At 37.1% G+C, this 23716-nt stretch overlaps 4 protein-coding genes and 1 long non-coding RNA gene across 5 annotated transcripts; 4 read left to right on the forward strand and 1 right to left on the reverse strand.

Moving 5' to 3' along the window:
• Nucleotides 1-2549: 2549 nt before the first annotated feature.
• LOC107550393 (uncharacterized) lies at nt 2550-8908 on the forward strand. Its single transcript, XR_001604658.1, has 3 exons — nt 2550-2560; nt 2662-2665; nt 8834-8908. It is a non-coding gene; the product is annotated as an uncharacterized lncRNA (long non-coding RNA).
• Nucleotides 8909-10123: 1215 nt separating this feature from the next.
• LOC107550394 (trace amine-associated receptor 1-like) lies at nt 10124-11134 on the forward strand. Its single transcript, XM_016231651.1, has 2 exons — nt 10124-10451; nt 10524-11134. Exons 1-2 carry the CDS (start codon nt 10124-10126, stop codon nt 11132-11134), a joined length of 939 nt encoding a protein of 312 aa, XP_016087137.1.
• A 4695-nt stretch (nt 11135-15829) lies between these two features.
• taar11 (trace amine-associated receptor 11) lies at nt 15830-16813 on the reverse strand. Its single transcript, XM_016231638.1, has one exon. The coding sequence runs from the start codon at nt 16811-16813 to the stop codon at nt 15830-15832; it is 984 nt and encodes a 327-aa protein (XP_016087124.1).
• A 1698-nt stretch (nt 16814-18511) lies between these two features.
• taar1b (trace amine associated receptor 1b) lies at nt 18512-19369 on the forward strand. The gene has a single exon (XM_016231639.1). The coding sequence runs from the start codon at nt 18512-18514 to the stop codon at nt 19367-19369; it is 858 nt and encodes a 285-aa protein (XP_016087125.1).
• Nucleotides 19370-22523: 3154 nt separating this feature from the next.
• On the forward strand, nt 22524-23585 carry taar12i (trace amine associated receptor 12i). The gene has a single exon (XM_016231652.1). The coding sequence runs from the start codon at nt 22524-22526 to the stop codon at nt 23556-23558; it is 1035 nt and encodes a 344-aa protein (XP_016087138.1). The 3' UTR covers nt 23559-23585.
• The last annotated feature ends 131 nt before the right edge of the window (nt 23586-23716 follow it).

Raw genomic sequence — 23716 nt, forward strand, 5'->3', positions numbered from 1 at the left:
GAGGAACACAGGAGGTAAGTAATGCAAGAAGTATTCAAAGGTAATCAGTAGCAAAGTCATTGAGTCCTCTACGTGTATACGAGACCGGACAGTGAGGGTGTCTGAGGTGTGTGCTTTTATGCAGGCTGGTAATGAGGTGCTTGATTGGTGACAGGTGCAGGTGCTCAGAACTCAGGTGAGAGGGATCGTTGTGATTGGGCGGTGGCCGAGCCTGGCGGATCTGTTATAGTTATTACACTTTGGAGTAATGACCTCGACGCGGAGGAGTCACATCAGATGATTGAATTAATTAATCTGCAGAGATGGGCGTTATACGCAAATAGGATTGGAGAATCGACGTACACACCGTTCTAGTTCAAAAGAAAGCATGGCGATGGAGAGGAGAAATCCGCACAAAAGGGCATGACCTCAACATCTGCTCGACGAAAATTTGGAAGCAGGTAATTGTGTATGTCATATTTTTCAAATTTGTACAATATTAGCATTAAGTTAGTTAGTTAGTTAACACATGCCGGTAGAACAGTACATCAGTGGAACCTGGTTTCACAAAACAGCCTTAATTCTAGTCCCAGGCTAAAATGCATGTTTGAGCTGTCATAAGTGAAAATAACTTGCACGGGCAGATCTTAGAATATGTAAAAATGCACACCAGTAGACAGACATTTTTATAAAAGCTACCTAAATATCTTAATTTAACTAAGGCCTAGTCCCTGCTTAAGCTAACCTATGATCAAAACATCAAGGAAGTTTATAAGACACTTTGATTTATATGATATTTTATGTTTAATCTAATATTAAATTCAATCAATTTTGGCTCTTCTCTCATCATAAATCAAATGTTTGTGTTTTGTATCAACAGAAGCATCAGCACCACCAACACCAACCCTGCAGGTGTCCTTAATAAAACTTAAGGAAGAAAATGCATTTTTGAAATCCAAAATCAAGGTCCTTGAGGACAAATGCCGAGATTTAGAGAATGAGAGGGATTTCCTGCGCAGCAGTCTGACAAATGGTAAAATGTCGTCTGTCTAATAAAAAGCAAGTCAATTTAATTAATATGCACGCATTCAAATTGTTCAGTTTTTATAAAGATTTAGGTCTAATAAACAGAATTTTTAAAAATAGTTTAAGATGGCTTGAGGGTGAGAAAATTTTAGGGGGAAATTTTTATTTTTGGATGAACTATCCCTTTAATGCCTACAAATATGCATAAAATTGTGAGCACTAACTTGACATGTCACATATTTAAGTCACATAAGTAACATTGAGTTACATGAATCATGGCTTTTTTTCAAAATCTCACCCTAAAGAAGATATACATGTCATATACACCTAATATGGCTTGAGGGGGAGAAAATTTTGGGGGAAATTTTCATTTTTGGATGAACTATCCCTTTAATGCCTACAAATATGCATACAATTGTGAGCACTAACTTGACATGTCACATAAGTAACACTGAGTTACATGAATCATGGCTAACTTTAAATGGACCCTTTTCATATCTCCACAGTTACCAAAAACAAATTTATTAAATTAATTTTTAAGTGTATTTGATAAAAGCATCTGTAAAATGTATTTGATAAAAGCATCTGTAAAAAAGAAGAAAAAAAGAAAAAGTATTTTTTATTTTACTGTGCTGCATTTTAAACATTTATTAAGAAGTAAATTATTTTACATTTTATTTTAAGTTGCAATTACATTTGTAAACAATTCACAAATACACAATTCTCCAAATGTATTGGTATGTCTTAATTATATTACTAGCTCACATCATGTAGGGTGGCAAATCATTAAAATTAAATTAAAATAGTTTTGTTTGTATTTCTTATCAGCGTTGTCAACAAAGGAAGAGTTGCAGGGAGCTTCTTCCAAACCCCCCCAAAATTTGATTGTGAACCCTGACTCTTCCGATGAAGACTATTTTGACCTGCCTGAAGAAAATAAGAAGGTGAAAATAGAGAAGAAAGGAAAAGAAAAAAAAAGAAAGCAAGGTCAACTCCTCATCCTCTTCAGATTAATCTTTTTCCACCTCTGATTCATCGGTTTCCTCTTCACCACAAAAAAAGAGGAAGCATAAGAAAAAGTCAAGAAAGACAGCAAAACGCAGAATGAAAAAAAAAGTATTTTTTTAAAATGTTGTCTAGTAAAATGTAGTGAGTATTTTATATAAAAAATAAATGCCATAAATACTTTGCACGTCTCAATTAAAGCCAGGGACACACTGCACGATTTTCGGCTGTCGCAGACGAAAGATTGTCATCGTGAAACAATCGTGGTGATTTCTGTGATTGTGGCTTCTAAACGGTGGTCTTATGTCGTAGGGGAAGTCGTGGCCTAATGGTTAGAGAGTCAGGACTTGTAAGCCAAAGGTTGCGGATTCTAGTCTCATACCGGCAGGGATTGTAGGTGGGGGGAGTGAATGTACAGCGCTCTCTCCCACCTTCAATACCACGACTGAGGTGCCCTTGAGCAATGCACCGAACCCCCAACTGCTCCCTGGGTGCCGCAGCAAAAAATGGCTGCCCACTGCTCCGGGGGTGTTTGTGTTCACTGCTGTGTGTGTGTGCACTTTGGATGGGATAAATGCAGAGCACTAATTCCGAGTATGGGTCACCATACTTGGCCACATGTCATGTCGTTTTTTTTTTCACTAGAGTGAGAAAGGTTTAAAGATGGCAAGGTTGTCAAGGTCTTGCGCCAGTGTCAGAAATTCAGCATGACATCTCACAGTGTGTTTGCTGCTACGGCCTATGTCTACTGACCAGCCAATAAAAATGCAACACGAAATGGTGCTTAATCAATGCGATACGGTGCTAAAATGTAAACCTGCTTACCTCAAACTCTTTTCCATCCCTCCTTTACAGCTTCCTTTGTTTTTTCAGCACACAGAAACCACAAATTCCAAAGTGTGATTCATCATGCTTTTCTGTTTACCAGTAGTGCATGCTGATGACGTTTTATTGCTCTATAGTAACTTGAGTCGTAGCCTACGAGTCAACAGGTGTCATCATCGTACAATCAACATGCATCCTACCCAGGATGATTAGATCCATGTCGCACAGTGTGATCTGCAATCATCTTATAAGATTGCTGAAATCGCAGTGTGTAGCAGGCTTTACACCATAAATTAATATTTGCAGTAACCAACTTTGTTCATGTAATCCCACATTGATTCTGATGACACCCTTAGTGTGTAGTGTTAATTATTTTAAGTACTTAAAAGATGTTTAACATATGTATTTAACTGGTTTTGCAGCAAAAGACAATACATTTAAAAAAAAATGAATTCAGTGAATTTGTCAATGAACTGACTAAAGTGAATTTATTTTTAATCAAGCATTTTAATAACTGATCAATAACTGTCCATTACCATTAAAGTGAAATTACTAAACCTAATCATAAGAGCCTGATAAAAAAATGCTTATTTACTATAAAACATGTCAGTCACAATTAGAGGCTTTTGCATATGAATTCTTCATATATGAAATTGTCTTACTGGAGTTACATACTAAGCATGCACCTTTGATCTATTCCAGTGTTTCTACCAGAAGATGCAATCCAAAGATACAAAAAGGTCCTCAAAACGTTGGCTTACCACAAGTGTGGGGTGGACCGCAAAACAATTGTGGAGACTGCAGCGATAGCAGAGCTAGAAGCTTGTGACGCTAAAGCCTACAAGACATTGCGTGAAGAGTTTGCCAAACATTGCAAAGAAATGTGCGTAATGGAGCCACTTCGATGCATTATCGAGGAAAAAAAGAAGAATGGCATGCTTATCGACCATTGCCAGAAAAAAAGTAACTTGAGTTACATTAAATGTTGAGAAACACAGTTGATGTTGAGAAACATTGCTGAAGTTGAAGTTCAGGCATACACAATATTTGCTGTCATCTTATCTGTTGTTATATTTAGTAAGTTCCTAGTAATTTGCTGAAAATTTTGGTATTAATGTTTTCTTTAAGACAGTGTTCACCTTTTGATTGTTTTGTTGTGTGAAAATAGACACAACATTCATTGAAAACATTATCAACACTTATTGCAATAAATGTAAATGTTCTTTTAATTTGTCATTGTTTTTAAGTAGAATTAAGGTTCTTTATTAATTACTTACCAGTTCGCTATGTTTTCACTTTAGAATACTGTTCCAGGTTCTAAGTAATTCCTTGAGAATGATGTGGTAATTCTTTATTAATGACTCATGGGTTCCCTGTATTCTCATTTTCCCTCAGTCATTGCCTTAAATACAGAAATCATTTGGTATCACTTTATAATAGTGATGCTAAATATCCTGAGGAAAACAGACACACAAAATGTATATAAAACCATAAAATACCTGAGGCATGTTGGCAAGGCACTTAGAGTGGGGATGGGGTTCCATCCTGAACTTCTGGTTGCAGACAACACTTACATTAAAAAAAATAAAAATAAAAAACATTATCACCAACATTATCATCATTAATGTAGTATCTACAGCGTTATTTTAATGAAAATTGTGGACAGCGCATTATTATAACGCGAGAGCGCGTCAAATGCACAAGCAATGAATCTCTCTGCTTACATGCGGAATCTCAATCCATTCTCTCGCACAAAACTGGACTCACAGAAATTGCGTGTGTGCACTCACACTTTGACTTGCATGTGCACTCATGAACCTCTGTGTACTCTTTCACTAGAATTGTCTTCTCTCCTGGATTTAATGCTGCAAGAAGTGCAGCATTATAGCGTGGGCACCCACAGACAGAAACATTAATCGGCACCCATGCGAACGAATGTAAATCAATATTTACATAGCATATATAACAGTAGTAAATTAATCTAACAACATTAGTACTAAAGAAGAAGAAAGGGCCACATCTGATACTGTGCATCACTGTTCATTAGTAGTTACTTAATAGTAGTTCTTCAGGAGGCATGACTGAATTGAATAGTTACTGATTAACTAATTGTTACTTAACACAATTAAAAAATGCTACTACATATTGGTTAGTTAACACATATTCCTTAGTAGTTAATAGTAGTGACTTGAGTGTTAATGAAGAATTACCCATTAGTTCTGCAGTAACTCCTTATTAGTTATGCATTAGGTAAGATACAGTATTCTAAAGTGTTACCGGATTTTTTTCTCCCTAAAACTGACAGAAAAGGATAAGGCCTAAGAGATTTCTTAAGCTGTAATGGAAAAAAACAAACAAACAAAAAATTACTGATAATTTTTTTTCTGGTGATTAAAGAGATGTTTAAAAGTCTTTTCTTTCTCTCTCTCTCTCTCTTGCTCTCTCACCCACCCCTTCACTCACCCTCACCCTCACTCTCAACACACACACACCCACCCACCCCCCACCTCCCCCCTTCCTCACACAGAGGCAGAGTGGCAGAGTGAGATCAGTTGTCTGATAGTTTTTTTATTTTCTGTTATCCATAGAGCATTGTAAAGTTGTGAAACTATGCATATTTCCTCAGAATTACTTGTTCTCTGTATGTAAAAAGGTTTGAAGTGTTTGGAAGCTGCACTTTTAATAATATAAGACAATTACTGTTTCCTTTTTTACTGTTATTTTAATAAATCACCACGGCAAAACCGTTCAAGCTATCCAAAATCCATCCGCAATTTAAGTTCCTCAATGTTTTGGCATCATGTAGACAAAGTTTGGTATTTATAGTATAATTCTCCTCTGAGGAGTATGCATTAATTCACAGCTATATTTTTCCAAAAATCCATATTCAAATTAAAATAGCCGACTTCCTTTTGGTAGTAGCTAATGACTGTATATTAGAAAGTTGTCCGGGTTGATGAGAACAATATATGTACAAAGTTTGGTGACTGTAGCTAAAACTAACCCCCCAAGTTAAGTCAAAAGGTGGCGCTATAGAGTGCCTCTTCCACGCCCTTTTATGAGCTTTTGCCAGTGTCTATCTATCATTAATACTGATATGTGTGTTGAGGTTCATGAAATTCTAAGCATGTTATCTGCCTCAAAATCACCAGAAAAAAATATTCAAGTTTGACACGTTGCCATGGCAACAACCTTTTAGATATCAATATCCCCTCAACAGTTTTACATTGGCCGTTTTTTGACATTATTCTGAAGAAGTTTGAAGCAAATTGAATAAAAACAAGATGCTGAACTCCAGTTGGTGGCGCTATAACTTTGACTCCCAATAGTCACATCTATGCGATCGGCATCATACAATGAACAAACCACTGAAGTTTGATCAAAATCAGACAATGTATGTGGATGTTATTAGACACTTCCTGTTTCTCATTTCTCACCATAACTTCATTGCCTCACCACGGCAAACTGTTCGAGATATCAAAAATCCCTTCGCAATTTAGTTCACTGAGTTTGGTGGCAATCGGTTGGAAATCCTCAGAGGAGTATATCAAATTCAAGAGCATGCGCTTTTTAAACAGCCCTGAATAGCCAACTTCCTGTTGGGTCGGAGCCTATGACATGCAGCGTGAAAGTTGTTCAGCTCAATGAGATCTATATGTGTACCGAGTTTCATATGAATACGTGCAAGTATGTGTAAGATATACAGTATCTCACAGAAGTGAGTACACTCCTCATATTTTAGTAAATATTTTATTATATCTTTTCATGTGACAACACTGAAGAAATGACACTTTGCTACAATGTAAAGTAGTGTGTGTACAGCTTGTATAACAGTGTAAGAGCATGCGCTTTTTAAACAGCCCTGAATAGCCAACTTCCTGTTGGGTCGGAGCCTATGACATGCAGCGTGAAAGTTGTTCAGCTCAATGAGATCTATATGTGTACCGAGTTTCATATGAATACGTGCAAGTATGTGTAAGATATACAGTATCTCACAGAAGTGAGTACACTCCTCATATTTTAGTAAATATTTTATTATATCTTTTCATGTGACAACACTGAAGAAATGACACTTTGCTACAATGTAAAGTAGTGTGTGTACAGTTGGTAAATTTGTAAATTTGCTGTCCCTTCAAAATAACTCAACACACAGCCATTAATGTCTAAACCGCTGGCCACAAAAGTGAGTACACCCCTAAGTGAAAGAAATGTTGCTCTACATAAAGATGGCGTAGGCTATAAGAAGATTGCCAAGACCCTGAAACTGAGCTGCAGCACGGTGGCCAAGACCATACAGCAGTTTAACAGGACAGGTTCCATTCAGAACAGGTCTCGCCACGGTCGACCAAAGAAGTTGAGTGCACGTGCTACAGTTACAGTTAATTGAGGGAACCATGAATGCCAACATGTACTGTGACATACTGAAGCTGAGCATGATCCCCTCCCTTTGGAGACTGGGCCGCAGGGCAGTATTCCAACATGATAATAACCCCAAACAATAACTGCCATGCTAAAGAAGCTGAGGGTAAAGGTGATGGATTGGCCAAGCATGTCTCCAGACCTAAACCCTATTGAGCATCTGTGGGGCATCCTCAAACGGAAGGTGGAGGAGCGCAAGGTCTCTAACATCTGGAAGAGGACTCCAGTGGCAACCTGTGAAGCTCTGGTGAACTCCATGCCCAAGAGGGTTAAGGCAGTGCTGGAAAATAAAGGTGGCTACACAAAATATTGACACTTTGGGCCCAATTTGGACATTTTCACTTGGGGTATACTCACTTTTGTGGCCAGCTACAGACATTAATGGCTGTGTGTTGAGTTATTTTGAGGGGACAGCAAATTTACACTGTTATACAAGTTGTACACACCCGGGGAAGTCGTGGCCTAATGGTTAGAAAATCGGACTCATAACCCAAAGGTACCGGCAGGGATTGTAGGTGGGGGGGAGTGAATGTACAGCACTCTCTCCCACCTTCAATACCACGACTGAGGTGCCCTTGAGCAAGGCACCGAACCCCCAGTGTGCGTTCACTGCTGTGTGTGCGTGCACTTTGGATGGGTAAATGCAGAGCACTAATTCTGAGTATGGGTCACCATACTTGGCCACATGTCATGTCACGTCACACTACTTTACATTGTAGCAAAGTGTCATTTCTTCAGTGTTGTCACATGAAAAGATATAATAACATATTTACAAAAATGTGATATACTGTACATCAAGTTTTCAGACTGTGTTCCAGGGGGCGCTGTAGAGTCCCTGTGCCACGCCCGGGTCCCAGCCTCTGCGGCATTCTAATGACCGCAGATTCCAACGTGTGTGCCAATTTTCAAGAGTTTTTGAGCATGTTAAGGCCCCCGGATAGTCGAAGAAAAAAAAATTCTTAGAAAAACAATAGGGTGCCAGTAATAACTAATTAATAACTGATTATGTTGTAGTCAATGTAAATGTTGCCAATTTAGTGATTTTGTCACTAGATTTAGATACTTCCTCGCCCCTTTTGAGACTTTTTTTCAAAAGCCTAGCAATTGAAAGTAGCTGGCAACACTGGTCAGTATTTTTTCCCTCATATTTTGATTGTTAAAAAAAAAAAAAGAAACTCCACACATCACTTTTAGCCACTGTTGTGTTTGATGGGGTCAGTGCCACAATATTTAAGACCCTCATCACTAATTTTCCAGCCAAACATTTTTTATTACTACTTTCATTTCTGTAGTTAGAGCATTGATTTTTAGAGTGGAAGAAGTTATTAAATTTCTTACTTGGTTACAATTACAAAAATAATTGACTATCTTTACAATCAAGTTTGTATCGTTTTATTAACTCAATATCATCATACAAGTCAATACGTCAGATCTTTGTTACAAAGTGTGTGTGTCTCCTTCTCTTTGCTGCCATCTTGTTACTCCTAACTAGGCTAGGAGACCTCTCCAGCTCTCTTAAATAATTTAGGAGCTGAGACCTAGTCTTAACACTTAGGAACCTTTCTGAATCCCTCTTAAGCCCCGTTCACACCGCCAGCGACTTTTTCGCTGCTTGTCGCTTGTGGCTGGCAATTGAGGTCGCTTGTGGGCGTTCCCACTACTGGTTGCCTAGTTACCCCAGTAACACTCCACTACAGCAGATGAATCACGTGCGCTCCACTGACTTCACTCCCATTGGTTGTCGCTCGCGATATTCGCTGCTTATTTGCATAAAGTTGAAGAATTCTGAACTTTTGTCGCTTGACTCGCATCGCTTGACGGTCACTGTCGCTCGTGTCGCCGGAAGTCGCCAGCTCTCCATTGAAAATGAATGGGATTATGTCGCTCTGTCGCTGTGTGTCGCTGGCGGTGTGAACGGTGCTTTATTCTTAAGTCTAGGAAAAAGAGTAAAATTACATTGTTCTTAGAATTTTGACACACTTAAGACTGAAATTTTACTCTGAGCAGCTTTATACATACGGCCCCAGGTATTTATAAAACCCTGTGTACTGCCCTGCTTTAAATCAGTCTATTAAATTTATATCATGGTTAAATGTTGGTATATTCAACTTAAATTTAACATTCATATTTTATTGACAAGATTTGTACAACAACAACAAAACACACACACACACACACACACACACACACACATAAAAGTGTTTAGTATTTTTGCATAATTCATAGGCAGGTCGTATTGTTGACTAGCTGAGGTCACTGACCTTGTGAAAATTTAAGTAGTAATATATACAATTTGTCCTTAAGAGACATATACTTCTCAGAATTTAGCTATTGTTTGTGATGAGGTAGAATGTATTTTTTCTTTATATGTAAAATATCTGAAGGGCAAATTGAATGATGCCAAAAACAGCAGGTGCAATTTATTTTGATTGATTTCCCCCTTGGTGTTTATCAAAATTAATTATTTTATTGAGATGCAGCTTCAGAGCCCTGTTGTCTTTGTTGCATTTTCTGCTGATATCTTGGAGAGTTTTGGGAAGATTAGGTTGCTTTGGAAACGCAAATGTTGTGTGATTTGACAGGAGGGAGGTTGTTATGAAACTCTTGTGCTATAAATCTGTGCTCTTTGCTCCATGAGGTGGTTCATTGTAGAAGGAAAGGTAAGAACATAGATGAGAGTCTGTGACTGGAGCATTAAGCAAAATAAGATTTTAGAGCAGATTTAATCTCCTGTTTGGTCGATTTAAGTATTGCATTGAAAATCTAGTGAGTTTTCAACATGTAATTCATTCATAGAGATTCGTAAATCTTTAAAGGCTGAAATTGACTTCACTCCATTGTTTCAGGGAAGCTCCAGTGAATTGTGTAAATGGACGTCCAAATCAACATCAGCCAAATAGCAATCTGGGAAAAGCCTGTTCTCTGTTATGAGTTTAGTAACAGGTCTTGTCAGAAGTTTGTCTATCCTTTGGAAACTCGAATATTACTCTACATCCTTTTTAGCATTTCTTCAATTGTCACAATCATAGGAAACCTGCTTGTGATCATAACGGTCATTCATTTCAAGCAGCTTCACACACCAACTAACTACCTCATCCTGTCTCTGGCCGTGGCCGATCTGCTTGTAGGAGGAGTTGTGATGCCTCCCAGCATGCTGCGCTCCATCGAGACGTGCTGGTATCTGGGAGATTTGTTCTGTAAAATACACAGCAGTCTTGATGTGACATTATGCACTGCGTCAATATTAAATCTATGTATAATTTCTTTAGACAGATATTATGCCATATGTCACCCCTTTCAATATCAGAGTAAAATGACATCACTTGCTACACTAGTTATGATTATTATCTGCTGGAGTGTTTCAGCTGCTCTGGGGTTTGGCATGATCTTCATGGAGCTTAATATTCTGGGCATTGAGGATTTTTACTATGAAAATGTTGACTGTGATGGAAAATGCTTGGTGTTTCAGAGCAGAGAAGCAGCTACTGTAATGTCATTGGCCTGTTTTTATGTTCCTGCTTTTGTCATGCTCTGTGTGTACCTCAAGATCTTACACACAGCTCAACGGCAGGTTCAGGCCATCCAGAGTGTGAATTCTGAATTTAAAAAAGAGGGAAAAGCTACTAAGACTTTAGCCATCGTCATGGGGGTGTTTCTGACCTTCTGGATTCCATTTTTCCTTTGCAATTTTATCGATCCCTTCATCGGTTACTCTATACCACCACTGCTGTTTGACTTGTTCCTGTGGGTCGGATATTATAATTCCACCTGTAATCCCATAGTGTACGCCTTCTTTTACAGCTGGTTCAGACATGCTTTCAGAGTCATTCTGTCTGGAAGAATATTTCAGAGTAATTCTTCAAGGACAATGTTATTGTAAATGTGAAATCACAGTGATCCTAGCCAAATGCCTTTAATGAAACATACTGATGTGTTCATGATCTGTGTTAGCTGTCATATTGCTGTATTTTGATACCTGATGGGCCTCAGGATTTTATTATTGTATTTTTCTTTGTGCCCAATTCTGTCTTAGCAACACAGAAATAAAGTCCATTTGCCATGTTCACTGATCATCACTTGATTTAGAAATTACATAGTGAGTTTTAAATTAGTCTTTAACTTGTTTAAAATATCTCTAATTGTACTTGAAATAGTGTGTCTTGAATGTAGAGAATGTGTCTTGAATAAAAGTTTATTATTTTGTAATACTTTACAATAATGTTTAATTTTTCTAACATTTGTAAACAATTTTGTTAACAAGAAATAACAACGAACAGCATTTCTTAATCTTAGCTGATGTTAATTTCTGCATTTACTAAAACCTAAAAGTTGAATGTGTTAACATTAGTTAATGCACTGTGAGCTAACATGAACAAATATTTTATTAACTATAAACATTAACAAAGATTAATAAATCAAGTCTGCTTTATTGTCAATTCTTCCACATGTACAGCACATACACACAGAGAATTTAAATTGCGTTACTCTCAGACCCTTGGTGCATACAGATAACATAAATACAGATAGGTACAGATTAAATACAAAATACAAAATACAACTATACAAATATACAAATAAGGTAAAATGTAAAAATATATCTATATATATAAAGCACAAGGCATATGGCAGATAGAGTGCAAACCAATAAAAGTAAAACAGTGCAGATATAGTGATTGTAGTGCAAAAAACAGTGATTTGTAGTGCAAAAGAGCTTATTTCGACTGATTAAAGTGACAGTGTGTGTGTATTTGGAAATGCTGTAAAATATATATTAACTAGCCTAATGTTAACAAATGATAACTTGTGATGTTTTACTATCATTGTACATGGAAGTGAAATAAATGTCACGGAATTCCAGGAAAAAACAAGGTTAGATCCAAATGCAGTAGTTTATTAAAGTAACGAAATAAACAGAACAAAAACTAAACAAAAGGTAACTTCAAACACAGGGAACAGAAAACACAACGTAACCTCAAACAATACTGCAGCAACGACAGACAGTGAGAGCATGGTATAAGTAGTGATGAAATGATGAGTAAATTGCCAACAGGTGATAATGATCAGAACAGAACGACAAAGCAAAGGACTATGGGAAACAGAGTTCAAAACATGTAGCACAGAAACAGGAAGAGCGCCCTCAAGTGGCCAGTCCAGGGCACCACAACCAGACACTGTAACAATAAATGCCAGTACAGCAAGACAAAAAAGTCTTAATACTCTGTTATGCAGTGTTGCTTGTCAAATTTGTTTTGTTAGAAAGATTTGTAGTTTTTTTTTCAGTGCAGAGACCTGCCTGTGGTAAAACAGCATGATCAGTGCTTGATCTAATCTAATGCAATCACACAAACTGAGCTCATGTTACAAAAGCTGCTGTGGCCATTATTGTGTTTGTTCTTGTGTGTCATTTTAGTAGGCCTGTGTGTGTGTATATGGTATTCCCTATGTTATGAGGACCAAATGTCCCCACAAGTATAGTAATACAAATTTTTGACCTTGTGGGGGCATTGTTTTTGTCCCCATGTGCAGTGTTGGGCAAGTTACTCTGAAAATGTAATCAAATACTGATTACTCCTTTTAAAAGTAATCACGTTACTGTTCTGATTACTTTATTTCAAACGTAATTAGTTACATTACTAGTTACGTTACTTTTTTCTCCATGAAATGTATGAAATCCCAGCATACACGCTCCCGATAATATTTGTTATTAAAGCATTAACATTCACAGAACACTGTTATTTTTAACTAAAGCAAGCGGCTGCTGCGTGCATGGTTTGGCATGGCAGAATGCCAGCACAGAGCGCTGCATTTATAATCTCTAAAAGACATCTCAGTTAATCGCAATCTCACAAATCTCTGTTATAACACAAAAAATATATGCATAATGAATCTTTCATAATGTCTACAATTCGTGTGTTATAATGAGAGGATTCGTGAGCACGCAAATTTCAGCACTGCATTGCTCAACGCTGCAAACATGTGTCATAGCCTAAATAGAAACTCTGCATAGGCTTGCACCCAGGGCCGGATGTACCTCTTTTCGTGACATGGGCAAAACAAATTTTTGGGCCCCCCTTCCCTATTAATATACTAGGCCTAATTTTACCACCCAAGCAAACAAAAATATAAAAAATAAAAATTGAAGCTCTTAAACTGCTTCAAGAACCTCCTTACTGAGAAATGTCATGTAGCTTTTCAGCTGCAAAACTATTTAAATGATAAATTCGCAGAGCGGCGTTGACGACAAGTTTCTGTCCGTGTGTGCGCGAGTGCATCTCTGTGAGCGAGATCCGGAGAAAGCGTGTTTTCCATACATAAAAAATGTGGAATACATGGAAATAGTTTGTCATTTTTTACGCTATTGTTTGTTATATTTATTTGCTCAATGTCTTCTGAGGTTTCCGTTCTTTAATTGTTGTAGATAGCGCATTGTATAACAAAATATTATATATCTCTTCATTGTGTTTGGGCCCCCTAGGACGAGCGAGCATAGGCACGTGCTTAGAAGGCCCTGCTTGCACCTGTTAATCGTTTATATTTTATATTAGTTCATGTTGCTTTAGTGCAATAGATGAACAACAATTTATTTATTTTAGATACTTTATGTTTAGATATTTCTATTTTGCGGGAGTCCCGTGAATCATTTTATTCTCCCGCATCCCGCACACACACGAGTGTCTACCCGCCCGCACCCGCACTCGCCCATCTTGTTCTGCACCGCACTCTGTTGCGTCGGGTCTCGCGAGAACAGGTCTCTAATCCACTGGCACTTGACTCGACAGTGCATGTGCTACATCCTTTTTACAATTTCTAGATATAAAACACTGCATTCTGTCAGCAATGTAACACAGCAGTAACGTATAGAAACCTTGGCTTGTAACTATACTCTAATTACTATTTTGAAAATTATAATGTGTTAAATTACTCCGTTACTAAAAAAGTAATCAAATTACGGTAACGCGTTACTAAGTAATGCGTTACTGCCCAACACTGCCCATGAGGAAACAAGCTTATAAATCATACAGAGTGAAGTTTTTTTTGAAGATCTAAAAATGCAGAAAGTTTTGTGTGAGGGGTAGGTTTAGTTGTATAGGGTTAGGTTAAGGGGACAGAAAATACAGTTTGTACAGTATAAAAATCATTACATCTTTGCAATGTCCCCATAAAACATGGAAACCCAATGTGTTTGTGTGTGTGTTTCACAGAGTGAAATATTGAGTCAGCTACACCTACAACATGATCAAAGGGGTCAAGGTTTGTTTGGTTCAGTCTGACCCCTTTAGCCCCTGCTGGTGGATATTGTATCTACAATCGAGCAGCAAAAAGCATTTTCTTCCATTGGCTCCTTTTCAAAGCATGAATTTTAGAGATTTTGTTTTTCAAGCAACATTTAAATCACAAATATTTCATTATAGTATAATAGACTACAGCTCCGGAGAGTTTAGCCAATAGGTTTTGTCATGACGTTCTTGCATCCTTATAATGATTAGGCACATAAGTATTTTTTTACTTGTAGATTTATTTTATGGGGCATCGCAGGATGACAACCAACTCTTCTGCTCGTCCTAGAATATTACTAGATTTTAACTGGGAGGCCGGTTATGGGTTTATGAGGACAAACGTTATACTTTAAATACAGTGAGAGAGTTACAGTAACATTAAAACAGTTTCAATGTATTAATTAAATGAAGTATTCTAGCATATTACAATTTTGTTATTAATATTAATTTCATATTAGAAATGATTTGTTGATTCAGAATTGAGGAAGGCCAAATTGTTGATACAAGCACAGTTTTAAATATATTAAAGCACAGCATAACATTTTCCTCATATGTAATCTCATATCAGATATCTCAGCAACATTGTTAGGCTGTTTATGTTTGTTTACTTTGACTTATTAGATCATACTTAAATTTAAAGTAATATTGTGATGCTGTTTGCAAGATTATTCATGATTATTAATGAATATAATTTCTGTGGTATCAAAAAAAAAAAAATGGGGAAAGTGCCATACCACAAATGGGTTTATAGCCAGCATATGATAAGGAATGATAGGTTTGGAGTGGGTGGATATATGAATCAAAAGGCCTCAGTTGATCTTCAAGGAATGAAAACACACAGAAGTTTTATTTTATGTATTGCATGTCTGTTTTGCTTGTCATACATCACTACTTTAATGAGACACAGATGCTCAAGAAGTCTTAAATTCTTTAGATTCTTTAAGAAAAAAAAATGCTGAAAGAACGGCAGTGGGAAATTTATATTCTTAAGGCACACAACAATTATCAAAAAACACATTTTATAACAGTGAATAAGCACACACATATTCTAAATATTACAAACGTAAATGTATGATAGTTAATTTAAAATTTACATGATTATATTAATTATGATTATAAAGTGGTTCAAAAACTTTATAAATAAAAGCTTGACATGCAATGAATATGACATGGTTTTCTCTCACACCTACTGAAACATTAAATGTTAAATTTTTAGAGAAGAGAACATTTAGTGAAATAAGCAGAGTCAATTTAGAATAAAAAAATGAAATGACATCGCAGATTTTATAATAGGCCCACTAGCACAATTTATATAGTTTTTGATATAAAAGTTTGGATTTTTCTCTGAACCAGCTGTAAAAGAAAGCATAAATCAAGGGGTTAAACACTGCATTCAAATAAGCCACCCACATTAGCACCTCATATAATAGTGCAGGTATTGTATGGTTAACAATAGGATCTATGATGTTACACATGAAATAAGGCGTCCAGCAAGACATAAAAACTCCAATGACAATAGCAAGCGTCTTAGTGGCTTTCAGATCCTTTTTAGTAACTGATGATGAACTTGTGGGGTAGTTATTAATAACACGAACATGTTTCTGTGCTATAACAAAAATCCTACTGTAAATGCTTACAATTATAAACATAGGGAGGAAGTAAAACACAATCGAATATGTCACTCCGATTTCTCTTCCATGCAATGCTAAACACCCTCCCTTGCAAGCAACGTGCACCTCCTCGGTTTTTAGGCTTTCGATTTTCAGCTCTGAGAATATGATGCCAAAGCCGAAAAAGGCAGAGAAGCCCCAGCTGACCAGGATCATGAATACGCTCACACGAGTGGTCATTCTGCTGTGATATTGGAGCGGCTGACAAACTGCATAATAACGGTCAATTGAAATAAATGTGAGGTGCAAAACAGATGCATTACACAGTGTAAAATCAGTGCCGGAGTGAAACTTGCAGAAAAAGTCTCCAAAGTACCAGCACGTCTCCAAAGAGCGTGTCATGCTGGGAGGCATGACAAAGGTGCCCAGGAGCAGGTCGGATACGGCCATTGAGACGATCAGGTAGTTGGTGGGTGTGTGGAGCTGCTGGAAAGAGGAGATGGTGTAGATGACCCACAGGTTGCCAAACACTATCAGTATGATGGTTATAGTAAAAAGGAGGTAGAGAGGAGCACGTAAGACAGGAGAATATACTGTCTTTATGCATGAGTCATTCAGGGATGCAAAACAGAGGCCGAAAGACTCTACTGTCCACGGTTGACTCAGATTCATTGTACAGGCACTTTAATACCTAGAATGAGAAAACAGCTTGATTAGACTTTTCCCCCTATGTTTTAGTTTGAAATTCTAAATATTACAAAGAAAATATTGAAGACCCACTGAGACACTTTTAAAAAGTACTTTTAACAAATATTTACTTTTTAAATTTTTTTTCAATTTCATATCACATAGTTAATATATTTAATATCTTAAACATCTTAATTTTACATTAGGTTAGTATTTGATAAGTGAGTGTCGTATTTGTGTTGTTTTTTGTAATCTTACCACAGAAAGTCTTTGTGCGTCCTGAGTGGATGATGGAACATCTGTATTTTGTAGCCTTTTGAACACTTTCACACAGAGAGTGTATTTTTCTGAGCCAATAAAAATGGCCTTTTGTTGTCATGTGATTACAAAGAATTCCTGATTGGCTTTTGTGTCTCAAGATGTTTAAGAGTAAACTGTATGTGTATCTAGTGGTCCGTTTGGCTGGTTGTCCAGTTAGTCCATGCTGAAGGCCCTTAAAGGCATAAAATTAATTTTTATTATTATTTATTTAAATATTTAAAAAAATGTTCAGTCTGTGCTGTCTTTGAGACTTGTCTTATTGTGGTGCCATCAGGGCGTCAACTTTGTCATGACTTCACTTTATTGCAGGCTGATCTTATTTGCTCTGAGTTGTAAATGCCATGTGACAAATTTTTGAACCCCTAGAAATGGTGGAAAATGCATTTGATGCTTTTCAGAGCAAATTGTTCACGAAGCATCTGGTAGCCATAATGTAATGAAGATTGACAAAGTTAGATTTTTTTTCTTCAGGCCTTGACTTGGGGGCGTCAAAGGAAAAATCATGGAGCTAATTGTTATTGATCATAATTAGGTAGCCTATTTATTGTGAATGTTGACTGTACTATTTAACACTTACACATTTGATGTAATGTTGATGAAGAATAGCCATTAAAGCATGGCAGAAAACCATTTTGCTGGGGAAAAAAAACTAAACTAATTTTGCTGGTACGAGGTGGCATTTGGACTATATTTCCCACAATTCTCTGTGGCAGCATGGTGTTCTGCTACACTTTTCCAAGTGTGGATATAAAGACAGAAAGACAAGCATAGCTTCCTGTCTATAATGGCCATGTTATGCACATGTTAGTGTGTTTTCATGGTGAGACTGGAATGGATCTTCTATATTGATTTCTTAACATGCAGCTATTTGCTCTTGTAGTCCATGTGTGCAAACAAAGTCACAGCTGCTGTTCTTAATGACTCATGGATAAATATATAGACAGATTGATTGGACTTTGCCCCTTTAGCTGTAATGCTGGTGGAAAAAAATAATATTGGTTTTATTTGGTAACAGATCGGGGACAGACCAAGACTTTCTGTAGGAAAGGAGTATTTCTATTATGGGAAAAGTTGTTGCTTTGAGAGACTAATATTTATAGTAGCTCCTTCCATTGGAATTCCTTAGATGGAAAATTTAGGAAAATGTATTTCTCCCTTGGGAGGAAGTCTGTTTTTATGGAATGCTGCTTAATTGAAACTACAACTTTATTTATAGCTGTTTTGCAATGTAGATGGTACAGAAGTCAGCAGAACTAAACAGGCTAAAACCAACCTATCATTTTCCACAAGGTTGTTTGTTTTCATGAGTTTCTGCTTCAGCTTCATCATCGGATCGAGGTGAATGGGCTATCAAACACTAAAATGGATCTCTGTTATGAGGCTTTGAATGGATCCTGTGGGAAATATGTACGACCGTACGGCATCCACGTTCTGATACTCATCGCCATGATGTTGACCACCATTGTGACCGTCATTGGGAATCTACTGGTCATCATCTCCATTGGACATTTCAAGCAACTCCACACACCAACAAACCAGCCGATTCTGTCTCTTGCCCTGTGTGACTTTCTCCTCAGGCTGTTTGTTATGCCGTTGAGTGCCGTCCGTTCCATGCAGGGCTGTTGGTACTTTGGTGATTTCTTATGTAAGTTACACACATGCATTGACATGATTCTCAGCACCGCTTCGATTTTCCACCTCGTGAGTGTGTCTGCTGAACATTGTTGTGCTGTGTGCGGCCCATTAACGTATCATTATCGCTTCGGTTTTCCAACAGTGCTGTTAATGATCTCTATCAGCTGGTTGATCCCTGCCGTATTCTCTTACATGAGTACCTACCTCGAGCTCAACCTTCATGGTGACAGGGACTTCTACAAAACACACGTACGCTGTGTGGGAGGGTGCCACATCTTCTTTAGTCATGGTCCGGCGGTGGTCACCTCCCTTTTTTCTTTCTGCGTTCCTGGTCTCATCATTATTGGCATTTATTCTAGAATCTACATGGCTGCCCGAAACCAAGCGAGATCTATTAGTCTTCAGCTGAACCAACTGAGGAGAGTTTATCCATCGGAAGGCACGCATTGTCGGGCACAGAAGGCTACGATAACGATTGCTATCGTGGTTGGAGTTTTCCTGGTTTGCTGGACTCCTTTTTTCCTCTGTAACATCATGAATCCTTTTATTGGCTACACAACACCTAGTAACTGGGGAAATATTTAAAAACAATAGCAGCAGAAAACAGTTATACTCATAACTAAGGCAGGCCTAATTCAGAATAGCATAGCATACTATTGGTCAGTTAGACCAATTGCTTCACTAAATAATTCATCTGCTGGTCAGAACTGTGTAAATGCATCCAAAACTCAGTCATGCCTTCCTAATACACCTCGTTCAAACACGCCCCCACATATCTACATCACTGTGTGGGAAGATTTGCATCACACCGTCCAAATGTATACGCAAAGAAAGAAGGCGTGACTTTTATTCTCGCTGTAGTATTGTTGCCGCCGCTGCCATGTCGTGGAGACGCTGTGTGTTTCGTTGCAAAAGCCATACTACTTGGTTTGGCCTTCCAAAAGAGGACACAACAAGAAATCAGTGGTTACGTTTTATTTACAACAGTGTTCCAGAGCAGTACAACCCAAATATTTGAGTATGTGCAGCACATTTTACAGAGGAAAGTTTCCTGAACCTGGTAAGGGGTGTAACATTTCCGTCACACGCTTGAGGTATTCGGCCAATCAAAACGCACTGGATCGCTGGCCCACCGCGCTTTTCAGAACGATGAGCAAAGAGGAGCAACAATAATGTACAGTATGTGGAAAAATAATGTGTTTTTTGAACCTTAAACCACGTAAACACATTGCATTACGCCAAATATACAAAATAATGTTCTTTTTTAGCAATGTCATATGACCCCTTTAAGTGATTGAAAGGCAATAATCAGCTATATGCATTCACACAAATAATTTTTTATTTGAATGTTTCATTAATACCTTGAGAAAGGTTACTAGCCGAAACGTTGGTTAATAAATAGCCTGTGCTTAAGTGAGTGTGCAGTTGTTCTCTTTCAATTTTTCCTTCAACTTGCAACTCTATAGGTGTGCGTTCGTTTTTCCTCACTTGCTCATTAATACAACATGGCACTGAGTTGTGAGAAAAGAAATGCGTTGACGTAATTGCTTAATGTCCGAAAAGAACCGGTTCGCGGAAAATGAATCAGACTTTTCATCACTAGCTCATAACTAACTTAAAAACATTTATACTGATGATTTATAATAATCCACACTTAACTCTAAATATTTATGTAAATTAATACATGCAGTTATTTATTATTTCATGCTGTTTATGTTGTTTTTAGGGTCCTGGGCCATCTGATATGCATGATTTTTTTTGTCTCTTAATTACTGAATTCTTTCATTCTACTTATTTAATGCGCTGTTGGACACAAAAGTTTGGATTAAAGCACTGATATGTGCTGTTTGTCTTTTGTATGACATTTCATATCACACCTGTCATAAAGATCAGTGGGTGATTATGGGTAAACAGGCTGCACGTGATGGGTTATTAGTGCTGAAGAGGCTGTTGTTGTGTTCATCCTAATGAGTGACAGTGTTAATGATGCAACTTCACACGTTTGGATTTTGAGGCATGTTTGAAAGTCATTAAAACAGAGTGGTTGTAACAAGACTCATGGGAACCTTTGTTAACCAAAAAAGAAACAAAAGAAAAACATCACTACAAAAGAGTGTGTGAATGGGGCCCTTTTAGGCCCTATGAATGTGTGTCTATGTGACAAAACTGACATGAAGCAAAAGTATCTTAATGTGAATTAAATTCATTGTCATATAATTTAAAACATGAAATGTTATCATTAAATATTTGTTCAGGTGTGTCCATGTTCTTCACTTTTATGGTCTTTTGAAAAGCCAAAGTGAAATTATTCCCATTATTCTCTCATATTGTAGGGCTATGTGATTAGACTGAAGCACAAAGAAGTTAAAGTTTGTTTTCCTGTCTGTCTCATTAATGACAAAAGCTAAGCTCTGTAGGGCATTATAGGTAAACAGGTTGGCTGTGATATTAGGACACAGCTAATGAGCTTCATGCGAGGCATAAGTGCTAGCAGGTGAGCGCTGGTATTAACACCTTTGATTAGTCTGACTGCTTTGAGAGTCACTCTGATAAAATGGAGTATGATAACAAGTCTCATGGCTCCAAGACATTAATGAGGTGTGTGTGACTGACAGCTGTGGTTTTGAGAACCTGCGGTGGAGGCCCAGATAGACATTTACTGTGCAAAAATCTCTGGAATTGGTTTTAAACATATAATAAGTGTTAAAAATAACCTCTTCTAAAAGATAAGAAATACTCAGGTCAGTGCAGAAATTGCATTTACTGTAGTTGTAGTTATATAGTTTAAATACTTTTAAAAGCAATTTAAAGACATGTAACGAATCAGCTCATGGGAAATATGAATAATTAATCATAACTAGTTATGATTAATTATTCATATTTCCCATGAGCTGATTCGTTACATGTCTTTAAATTGCTTTTAAAAGTATTTAAACTATATAACTACAACTACAGTAAATGCAATTTCTGCACTGACCTGAGTATAAAGTTTGAAATGTTTTAAGTTTTATATATTGAATATTTCAAAAGGGGTGTGTGAAGTGCATTCCTCTATTTTAAAATTTAAATAGCTTTTTCTATTATCTAACACTAAAAACACTAATAATTTAATAACACTGTTAAATGAAACTTCTGTATACGCATTTTCCTACTTTAGTTTATAATGCTGTGATGCCTTAATTCACTTGTAGAATTGAAAGCAACTTTTGTTTAGACAAAATAGTATAGAATTTTAATATTGAGCACTTATTGGTTTTCAGCCATAACATATAAATAATTATTGCCTTATTGGTGTCGGCCAGAATTTTTATGTATGTGCAGTCATTAAAAAAAAAAAGTGCAATTGTCTAATAATAACAATTCTAGAGGGACAGAAGGGCCCAAAAATTATATATTTAAAGATGTATATTTCATATCACAGATGTTTTTTTTCCCATCAGTATATATCGCATTTAATGAGTGGTGTCCAATTTAAAAAAAAAAAAATGTAATCTCCTGATTTCATGTTGCTTTTGTAACTATGAGTTAAATTGACAGGTGTGGGTGGGTTCCTCTGAATATGAGAGTATATATGGACAAATCTTAGCTACGCTAAGTCCATTTATGATTGGATGGGCATGCACTACATATGTGTATATCTTTCTTTGGATATTGGACTTTAACAAACTGTACTTATCTTTATAATTCTCAGCCTTTTATGATTACAAAGAAAATCTTTTTAGCATCCAGGGCAAATGTGATGACTTTAAATAAGACTGATATTTACTTTGAAAATATGTTTCTCTGCTATCCACTCCTGCCAGACTCTTGTCCGAAACTGCATCGTCTTACTGTTGTTAAAGTGGCGATATATATTTTAATGGTGCTGATGATCCTCACAACAGTTTTTGGGAACCTGCTGATCATCATCTCCATCTCTCACTTCAAACAGCTTCAGTCTCCAACTCATCTGATCGTTCGCTCTCTGGCTTCCAGCGACTGTCTGCTGGGCTCTTTGGTCATGCCGTACAGCATGGTGCGATCTGTTGAAGGCTGCTGGTATCTGGGAGATTTTGTGTGTAAAGTACATTCTAGTTTAGACATGAGCTTCTGTATCTCCTCAATACTGCATCTCAGTTTAATATCTGTTGACAGGTACATGGCCATTTGTGACCCTCTAAGATACAGAATGAGGGTCACAAACAACACTGTGACTGTATTTATTACATTCATATGGCTGTTTTCAATTCTTTACAGCTTTTTTATTGTGTTTTCAGGTGTAAACAAAATTGGCTTGGAGTCGTTCATCTTGCAGGTTTACTGTGTGGGAAGTTGTGTTTTGTTTTTTAACAAACAGTGGGGTATTATATGTCCAATTCTCACATTTTTCCTTCCCGGGACGATCATGAGTTCTCTGTATATGAAAATCTTTTATGTTGCGCAAAAACATGCAAAGATAATGTCAGAAAGAGTGACTGTGATGGCAGCAAGAGGGTTGAAGAGCCAAAGCTCTGTTCACAGAGAGAGAAAAGCAGCTAAAACTCTGGCCATTGTCATGGGTGTTTTTTTGTTCTGCTGGCTGCCTATTTTTATTTCTACTATCATCGACTCTTTTCTTAATTTTGTGACTCCAGCCAGTGTCTTTGATGCTTTGGTTTGGTTTGGATATTTTAACTCCACTTGTAACCCATTGATCTATGGTTTTTTCTACTCTCGCTTTCAGAAGGCCTTCAAAATACTCATATCGTCCTGTATTTATGGCTTCATTGACTCAAGCACCTTCACTTTTGAATAAATGTCATTTTTATAGCAGGTTATCATGTTATGCATCACAATAAACAATTCTTCCTTTTATTAAACTACATGCTTTTATCGGCTAGTGCATGCATGCTGAAATAATTTACCATATAATATTGTGGACAATATGACAAAATATTAATAAACTTTTTACAA

Source organism: Sinocyclocheilus grahami, unplaced genomic scaffold (genome assembly GCF_001515645.1).
Source record: "Sinocyclocheilus grahami isolate Dianchi unplaced genomic scaffold, SAMN03320097.WGS_v1.1 scaffold397.1, whole genome shotgun sequence".
NCBI classification, from domain to species: Eukaryota; Metazoa; Chordata; class Actinopteri; order Cypriniformes; family Cyprinidae; genus Sinocyclocheilus; species Sinocyclocheilus grahami.

What these genes read in the sequence shown, in the direction of transcription:
- LOC107550394 (XM_016231651.1), top strand. Translation starts at nt 10,124, where the DNA reads ATGGACGTCCAAATCAACATCAGCCAAATAGCAATCTGGGAAAAGCCT. An exon ending in GTATCTGGGAGATTTGTTCT is followed by an intron (nt 10,452 to 10,523) that starts GTAAAATACACA and finishes TAATTTCTTTAG; the next exon opens with ACAGATATTATGCCATATGT.
- taar11 (XM_016231638.1), bottom strand. Translation starts at nt 16,813, where the DNA reads ATGAATCTGAGTCAACCGTGGACAGTAGAGTCTTTCGGCCTCTGTTTT.
- taar1b (XM_016231639.1), top strand. Translation starts at nt 18,512, where the DNA reads ATGGATCTCTGTTATGAGGCTTTGAATGGATCCTGTGGGAAATATGTA.
- taar12i (XM_016231652.1), top strand. Translation starts at nt 22,524, where the DNA reads ATGACTTTAAATAAGACTGATATTTACTTTGAAAATATGTTTCTCTGC.